Raw genomic sequence first — 9,347 nt, forward strand, 5'->3', positions numbered from 1 at the left:
GAGGATCTAGATGAATGCGACGAAGCAATTCATGCCGTGTTATTGTTTTTAACGTTGAAATGACAAGTGCAACAGGCGAAGATGGTGTGTGTGTGTGTGTGTGTGTGTGTGTGTGTGTGTGTGTGTGTGTGTGTGTGTGTGTGTGTGTGTGTGTGTGTGTGTGTGTGTGTGTGTGTGTGTGTGTGTGTGTGTGTGTGTGTGTGTGTGTGTGTGTGTGTGTGTGTGTGTGTGTGTGTGTGTGTGTGTGTGTGTGTGTGTGTGTGTGTGTGTGTGTGTGTGTGTGTGTGTGTGTGTGTGTGTGTGTGTGTGTGTGTGTGTGTGTGTGTGTGTGTGTGTGTGTGAGTTTTGCCAACTCGGTAAACTTCATTGGAAACATTTGTATACGAGTGTTTACTTGCCTCAATGTAACTTTATTCTTGCCGTCTGGTTTATTTAACTATCTCTCTTTTCAACAATGAGCACATGCATGATTTAAACTATGACATATTCTTATATTCAGTATTTTTAGGGCAAAAACTTAAACCATAAATCTGCTCAGTATCAATGACTGTCACTATCAAAGAAATCCAGAGCTGTCTCGCTTTTATCTGAGGGGAAACCCAGGGAATTTTTAAACCACAGTTTTAGAAAGAATATGATCCAGTTGAGTTTTATTCTGACTCCTGCTGACACATGGTCGGACAGAACTGGGTTTTATTATGAACAGAAAATGGAAATCTGACCAATTGTCGTTTGATATCTTGTCAACACTTTGCTGCTTGACCGCACGCACGCACACACGCGCGCGCGCACGCGCGCACACACACACATTAAATCTATCTGCCCCCTTTCTTCAATCCTCTGTCTAATGTTCTTTTTCTATCACTCTCTGTTTTTATTTCCTCCTCCAACCTTATTTTCCTCCCTTGCGTTTTTTTGTCTCCCATCAAACCTCTCCCCATTTTCTCCTTGTCTGCCATCCGTCCCTCATTTTCTTGCCTCTCGTCTCTCTCAGGAACACGAGGAGAGCAGCAGAGGTGTGGATGGATGAGTATAAAAACTTTTACTACGCTGCCGTCCCGTCAGCGAGAAACGTCCCCTATGGAAAGTGAGTACCATGAAGAGCGAGCCCTACAGGAGGCAGAGGGTGTAATGTAACAAGATCGTGAAATTACAAAGGCAGCCATGTGATGGGCAGATTAATTGGATTGCCGATCAGCAGTATGTCAGCTGTAAAATATATGACAGAAAGTTAATGTGGGTTAAAGAGGGCAAAAAGTCAAAAGACTGCTGTATTATTTGACATGCAGAAGGGATTACTGTAACGATGGTCACAATGCATTTGTAAAAATGAGCAAAGACCCATGAAATAGGGATTTCTTTATAAATCAAACAGGCTTGTTATAGAGGTTTTATACATGTCATGCAACTGTATTTTTGAATTCATCCATTTTATGATATTTTCTGCTACTTTATTTCACTTTATCTGTAAACTAGGTGACTTTTGTTCTGTGCACCACAACAATAAGTACTCTCACATCCATACAGAGCAGCTGTAAGCTGTTATTTTCTGTGCAGGATGCCTCTGTTATCTGCCTTCAAAGAATGTCTTAGATTTAATAAATGTTTTGAGAGACAGTTAGATCAAACCTCTAATTCTCTCACCGTCTCTTCTCCTCTCTTTTTTACTCTCTCTCTCTCTCTCTCTCTCTCTCTCTCTCTCTCTCTCTCTCTCAGTATCCAGAGTCGTATGGAGATGAAGAAGAGATTAGGATGCAAACCATTTAAATGGTACCTGGACAATGTCTACCCGGAACTACGGTAAGAGAATTGGAGCTTTTTCGACAAAATATGATAGGGGTATAGATATAATATTACGTAATAAGAACTTAATGACATTTAACAAAACTTGTGAGTGGCAGTTTCAGTATGAAAAGAACTCAGTTGGTAAGAAACCGCAGCTCTGCCAGCAGTATCGGTATGACTGTGATCTCCTCTGTGCTGCCAGCTAAGGTTTCATCCTTTAATAAAGCTCTCTAGGGTCTGTGATGACACTAATGACTAACTCAGACTAGCAATTATGACTCAGGCCCATTATTACATTTTGTCAGGTTTGCAATTTGTCACTTTCAGGAATTATATTAATTATGTATAAATATCACAGATCTAAATTTGAATAATTTCAGATGCAACAAGGTTATATTATTCTATTTGTTAGAATAAAATTGCTCACCTTATTTAACGCAAACTGCTTTTTTCTTGTCTTTAGTGTCAGTTTACACTATTTACTTTTACATAATAAATCCTTAATATTTGGGGTGGGTGGAAAAAATAGAATCATGAACGAATAGAGATTCCTATCTTCTAGGATTTCGATAGTGAGCCTACACACCAGAGCGAAGTTTTCTCAAATAGAACTGTGTGATTGGTTAAAAAAACACAAAATAACAATTTTAAGGAAACTTATCATGCCATGTGTGACTAAAACTGTTGTTTTGTATACAATTCATTTTCTAAATTGGCCGCAAAAGGGCAGCTAGCCTAAGCCAATGAGTTGTTTTAATTTAACAGGCATCATTTATATATTTTTTAGCATAACCCTTTTTTTTCTTGAACTCGGAAAAAAACGTTCTAGTAAGAAGTGTACCTTAACGAAATGGTACCTCTTTGTTTCAGGTTTGCTGTGTTGTTTATACTGCACTCAGTTTAAATATCTTTTTAAGTATTAAAAACATAATCCTTTACACACTTTACTCTGCCTCCATGTTATCATTTGCCCACCGCCCTTTATTAGAGCACAGCGGACTGGAGTAGATGAAATTAGCAACCCTATGTACAGAGTGCAGAATCGTTTTGAATCCAATCGTGACCCCAAGAATCGAATTAAATCGTGAGAAACCGAACGATTCACACCCTACTTAATGTCTTAGATTTGATACAAACATGATGAGGGGAAATATTTAACAACACGGTGTCTGTGTGTATTCAGTGTACCGGACCACCAGGACATCGCGTTCGGAGCGCTGCAGCAGGGAGGAAACTGTCTGGACACTCTGGGCCACTTTGCTGATGGCGTGGTGGGCGTCTACGAATGCCACAACGCCGGAGGAAACCAGGTAGCGTTACTACGACGACACACACAGGTCAGCATGTCAGTTGCTTTGTTTTAAAGCCCCACGGTGGCAGCTGGTGACACTGGTGGTGAGAGAAGAGGGGGTATGGTATGGGATTTTACCAGATTCAATGTTGGTCTTTCAGTAACCCTGCACAAGATGCACTTTTTTAACTCCCACTCTACCTCATTGCATTTAGTCAATTAAGAAAACTGTCACTACTTTGCACACTTGTCTGATGCACAGAGTGTCCCATGACGATGTAAAGCCAACATGCATCCGGAAGACAATTTTAACAGGTGTGGTGGTCTTACTGGGTAAACAGTTTTCATACCCATTGGCTTCTCAGGTCTGGTTTAATAACATCATTTTGCATAAATTGCCACTTGACTTCAAATTAAAGTCTCAAATGTTCTCAAAATGAACTGCCACTCTTTTTTTTAGATATGTAAACGACAATATGGTTCTTTTGGCATAAATCTCCCTGTGATGAAATGCAGACACTGAAATAAAGTCTAAGTCCACCATCACTATGACATGTTGTTGTTTGTCAGATCTGCAAAGCACAAGCCATAACACAGCAACAACGTTCCTTTTTATTTCTTTTTGAATTTAAAAAAAGTTTAAATACTTGGAGAACATTGAAAGAAACGTTTTTTTTTTTGGAAAAGGTTTCTTACTGAGCGTTCTTACTGATTGTTTTGATGTGCAGTACTTCAACGTGTACTGTGTATTAAGTTATAAGATAAAACATCAGATATAAACATTATATTAGCCAATGCTCCATATAAAATGAATTGCTCAGAACATCCCTAACTCTAGTGTTCGAATGTGTATCAAACTATAGTTTTAATTCAATTAATTTGTATAATCCAAAGGAGTGGGCCCTGACCAAGGATAAGTCTGTGAAGCACATGGACCTGTGTCTGACCGTGGTGGACCGCACGGCCGGCTCCCTCATCAAACTACAGGGCTGTCGAGAGAACGACAGCCGACAGGTAAACACGGTAATATAAGAACATCGAATACATATTATTGCATTTTTACATACATCATATATTATAACACAAACTGCCTCTATGTATGATCTCTACTGACATCTATAGCTATCAGTAGCTCTCACCTTGCGGCTTACGGTTTTAAGGATGATGTGCAATGTTTTGTGTGATTGTCAATAGAGATTTCTATGATGCCAGGGACCATATTGGAAAAAAGTGTTTACTCTTTAGAAATGAATAACCCTTTGACTGTTTCATCTTCTATATCTTTGATGAAAATGCTTTTAAGGTAGATTTATTCATAAGCATGTAAGGTTACAAAAACGAGGTTAAGGATTTTTTGACCTCTGAATAATGCACATCATGTTTATTTTATGTGAAACCTTTTATGCTGAAGTCTTGGCAAGAATTCTGAATCTCAATACATTCTAGTTAAATGAGGATTAATTAATAATAAATAATTGAAACATTGTTGTGTCTCAGCAGAAATGGGAGCAGATTGAGTCCAACTCGAAGCTTCGTCACGTGGGTAGCAACCTCTGCCTGGACAGCCGCAATGCCAGGATGGGGGGCCTCACGGTGGAGGTCTGCAGCCCGAGCCTCAACCAGCAGTGGAAGTTCACCCTCAATCTACAATCATAGGGGGGGGGCTGCGGACCCTGGGAAGAGCTGGATGTTTGATAGAGACACCAACAGACTCTGAGACACGGATTAAGAGATGGAAAAAGACTGGATGGATAAACGGACCCCTCTCGCTCCTCGGAGGTGCAGCCAGTCTATACACCTCTCCCCCACCCTCACCCCTCCCAAAAGAGCCAAACCCACCAGGGGAGGGGCTTGTAGACGTTGCTGGAGTAAACAGGAAACGGACTGTATTTGTTGGATGAAAGGTGAAAATGATGATCATTATGAGGATAAAAGCGATGGAGCGACTTTCCATTCAAACTACATACCTCAGTGTTTTTTCATTGATGGTTCCAGAAGCAAATGTTGTTATTTTACGTTCTTTAATGCAGGTGAGGTAGAACCGTTTTTACTTTGAAATTATTTTATTATTAATATTTTGTATTGATTGCCGGTAACTCTCCGCGGAGGTTTCACAGGAACTCTTTTTTTCGTTTTCTTAAAGGAAGGGGACATTAATGTTGTTGTTCCTTTGGGCTTTCTCTCTGTTTCACCGCGCCGAGCCGGAGCCTGTAAAGGCAGGTGGAGGCTTCATGTTGAGGTCTGGGCGTAGAGTGATATGAAGGCTGGAAATGGACTCAACTCCTTGAGCTTTTCGTCTTATCATTAGTTCACAGGATCATTGGAGGAAAGAGAGCCACAGTGGAGAGAAGAAGCTGTGTGTTCTGCTTTGGTTCCTACACAGTTTCTTCTGCAGTTTGGGTCTTGGGGAAAGGGGAAAGGGGTTAAGGGAGAAGCTTCTCTGCTTTGGTCGGGGCCTGAAACTGGTTTGGTTTGGCCGGAAGTTCAAAACCGAAACCAGGAAGTGTCTTGAAGCCACCCCTCAGGGTTTACTGTTTGTCGTCGGGCTGTCGCACTGGCTGCCGCAGCATCTTCATGTCTACCCCATGATGTCTCTTTGAAAAAACAACTCTCTTAACACTCTTCTTTTGTCACACAAATAATGGAACCAAATTTTGATTGGATGTTTTTGTTTCAGGAATACGAGAACTTTGATTAAAAGGGTTTTTCTTCACAAGCTCTCGCTGCATTCTAACTGCTCCCTGTGGAGCCGCTTAATTTATACATCTCCTTTCCTGCACAGATCATTTTCTTTGTGTCTAATATTGCCATTTAGGGATGTTTACTGTCACACCCACTTGGATTTCATGTTGCAGTTTTACCAACTGGTTATGGCTGCAAAGGTACTACCGACATTTATCTATAATATTACCACAAGCATATCTTCCCAACTGAGATTTTTTTTTTACCTGATTTCAACATACACCTGCCTGCTCTTGCCCGGCAATAGAAGGAAACACTAATGTGTGGTAGACACCCAATGTCCATCTTTCTTATTGACAAAAGTAAAACATTGCTTATTCCAGCCTCCAGAACAGTTTTTATGCAAAAAGATAGAGGTTTCCTGACTAGTCAAACTGTACGAAATGTGCATGTGTTCTCAGCTGCATGGATCACCAGCCAGCTCCCCCACTTACAGTCGGTCGGTAGTGTCTCCATCAACATGTCTTTCTTTCCTTCATTGTGCCTGTTGGATGAGCCATCTGTTCTGAGGTTTGGATCTGTAATAAACAAGGTTTCACTGTTTGCCCCCCCCACTCTGTTCTGCTGCAGGTGAGCAGATCTTTCTGATTGCACAGGCAGGACTGCTCAGTTTCTGCTGATACAAAGTACTGAGGAGAACACCTTTTCTTTATTTTGACGAGCACCTTTATTCTGAGGAACAAGGTTTCCGTGTCCCCGAACCGCATTGTGCCACATCTTCATCTTTTGTTTCCTGATAGTGTTACTGATGCCAGTTACAGTTCATACATCTGTGTGCTAATCCATTACCTGACGCCTGTTTTGCATCTTTGCAACAATAGTCTCTCCTCGCCTTCAACACAGGTTCCTCTTAGCTGCTATGATTCTCTGTACTGGTAGTCACTGATGAGTCATGAAGGTACAATTTGGGAAAATCGTTTCGATTAAATTCAGAGCGACTCATCACTTGGCACCTTCAAGGCAACATGAACACAAAACATCTTTAAGCATACTGTACAACACAAATTGCCTATAATAATCAACTATTTCCTAGTTTAGTCTAGAAAGAGGTTGCATCCTCAAGTGTTGTTTTAATGTCAAATATCCTCTCTGTATCCCTCTCTGATTTTCACATCTGTTCTCTTGATTTTGTTTTACTGTGTTACGGTAACAGACAAAGACAGCTGCTCGTATTTACTGGGTTGTCTGGTTCTTTTCCATCCTCCGTTTCCATCCCATTGTTTGTTTTTCTACCATTTTGTTCCTTGTACCTGATGTTTACCTTGTCTTCAACATTCACACGACTGTAGACAGAGTGAGGGGCGAAGTGAAGGTCAGATCATACTGCAGCTGGATTCAAAATCATATCCTTAGACTTGACATGTCGCTGCATTGTGCTGCGAGGTGTGACTAGATGTGAGGAACGTTTTCTGTTGCTATGGTGACCAGGCTCAATGGCCCCAAGTCTGATTTCCGTTTATTTTTGTGTTGAGCAGCAGGTGGATTTACCGCTCCTGTTATGTCTTAAATTCAGATTAAGTAGAAGATTGTTGCAAATCAATAATTGTAATATTGAAGAACTAATAGAAATTAAAGTAAACAATATATATCTTATAATCAGTTGTTCCTTAACATCTCCTTTATGTGCATTACAACAGTGCCTCAGGTTTTAATTCAGTAATGGGGTAGATACATATGTTGTAGCCCCCACATTTAGTATCTTTTGACTACAAATTGTGTGGTAATCCTCAGAAACTACGTACAAAAGTCTTAAATTATGTTCACTATAAGAACCCAAAACTCTGAGCTATTCATTGTCAAAGCGTCTGGCCCTTGTCCTATGATGTGAGGATAAAATGCTGAGGTTTTTAATGGTGTATAGCGCCCTCTATTGTGGATAACAGCTATACAAAAAGGGACTAAAGGTATTAAACTTCTAATGCACAATGCACCAACGGGGACATTCCAAGATTTTTCTTAATCAAATTTTCTTCAGCTTTTTTCTATTATTAAAGTCTTAATCAAGCCCTGATAAAATAGCCAGCTGGTACAAACTTAACAGGCGTGAGAATCTAACTGCTAACCCCAGAGAGTGGTTGGTAATGCTGTGTGTTACAACTGTTCAGATATGTTGTTTGAAGCCTTTTCTTTGTAAAACCAGTCTTATTCTTGTGAAGATGAAAGAATTCTATTTTATTTGTTTGTTCTACGCATTTTGATTGGATTATTCAATGTTTACATCTTTAGCACTATGTGCCAAAGTTTTCCTTCCTATTTTCTCTGTATGAGGAAGAATGAGAAGGGGTAAAAGTCATTGGAAATGCTGTCGCAAAGAACTGAATGCAAACTGCAGATGGTATATGTTGTGTATCTCATTCTTCTTCCTAGTCCCAGTTAGACCTGCAGGACACACTGGGGTGTGTACGTCTCTAAGATGATGATGGTGTTAGTCTTATAATGGACACAGGTTGCAAATGTTTCATGTCTTTAGATGTGTCTTCAACAAGTCTGTTGTAGCAGAACTAACTCTGTGTGTTAGCTTAAAGCTAAATTCTAAAGGAGAACGAATGTTGTCAATATTGTAGACATGTATTATTAGAAAATACTTCACCCACAAAATCACCACCGTTTTTCTCAAATGCCTCAACGGTGAAAGCGGAATCAAAATACAGAGACATTTCTTGATTAATTGTAATAAATGGGAGCTGTGTTAACATGGGCTGAATTATTAATTATTATTATTATAATAATTATAATTTTGTGGTTTTAGTATTTCTTTAAAAGGAGGTGTATAACTGGTCACCAGTCAGTGAGCAAGAGCATTTCCCCAGCTGAGCAAGTAGGACTTTATTCATACTGTGTTTGGTGAACTATGAAGGTGAGCGCTGTGTTCTCTCAGCCTTTTACCTCAAATGGGAAGCAGAGTTATTTCATGATTCTTCCTCAGCCCACCTTAAATCCTCTTTTAGGGTTTACAGAAGAGTCCACTCTGATAAGTGAAAGCCCTGCGGAGACATCCAGCTCAGGACTGCTTAAGCTTCCCATCTTTTGCTACCAGTTTCAGTCACAGTGTGTGTGAGTCCAGACATGAGAGGGGCTTTGGACAAAATACTCTTCCCTTCAACCATGAAAGATATAAGGTGCAACAGTAATCAATGAACTACAGGGGTGGTGATGTGTTTTCTAAGAGGAGTGTGGCTTCATTGGAGGACAGTGGTGGGTGTTATGGCAAGAAACATGTAAAAGTGTATATTTTTGTATATACCTACATCAGTGTGTGTACAGTATGTACATATATACACAGTGTACTCAGCCGCGGTTCCTAGTTTTGTTGTCAGACTGTACAGCGCTTCTAACTGTCCCCTGTTTTATAGATTCTGCAGAAATTCAACTTTGAATGAGGAGAAATGATTAACTTAAATAAATGCATTTATATATAAAACTGTGTCGAGTATATTGGTCCGCTTCAGTGGTTGATGGTGCATGATCGCAAAAATGTCACTAACACGATTCATACCCAGAGAATATTGAAGTTTCTGTTTCAGTAATG

General features: G+C 40.1%; 1 protein-coding gene across 10 annotated transcripts in view; it reads left to right on the forward strand.

Moving 5' to 3' along the window:
* The window catches only part of galnt2 (UDP-N-acetyl-alpha-D-galactosamine:polypeptide N-acetylgalactosaminyltransferase 2), a 62,933-nt gene extending 53,694 nt beyond the window's left edge, over positions 1-9,239 (forward strand). The window contains exons 12-17 of one of the 10 annotated variants that reach the window (XM_079663145.1): positions 995-1,087; positions 1,717-1,800; positions 2,774-2,869; positions 2,969-3,122; positions 3,971-4,099; positions 4,574-9,239. In XM_079663145.1, the coding sequence (XP_079519271.1) occupies positions 995-1,087; positions 1,717-1,800; positions 2,774-2,869; positions 2,969-3,122; positions 3,971-4,099; positions 4,574-4,732 (715 nt within the window). In that variant the 3' untranslated portion in view covers positions 4,733-9,239. The remainder of the gene's footprint in view (positions 1-994; positions 1,088-1,716; positions 1,801-2,773; positions 2,870-2,968; positions 3,123-3,970; positions 4,100-4,573) is intronic. The other 9 variants (XM_079663148.1, XM_079663147.1, XM_079663149.1 and 6 more) reach the window with 9 other exon arrangements.
* The last annotated feature ends 108 nt before the right edge of the window (positions 9,240-9,347 follow it).

The sequence above is a fragment of the Notothenia rossii genome, assembly GCF_949606895.1.
Source record: "Notothenia rossii genome assembly, chromosome: 2".
In the NCBI taxonomy this organism is placed as follows: domain Eukaryota; kingdom Metazoa; phylum Chordata; class Actinopteri; order Perciformes; family Nototheniidae; genus Notothenia; species Notothenia rossii.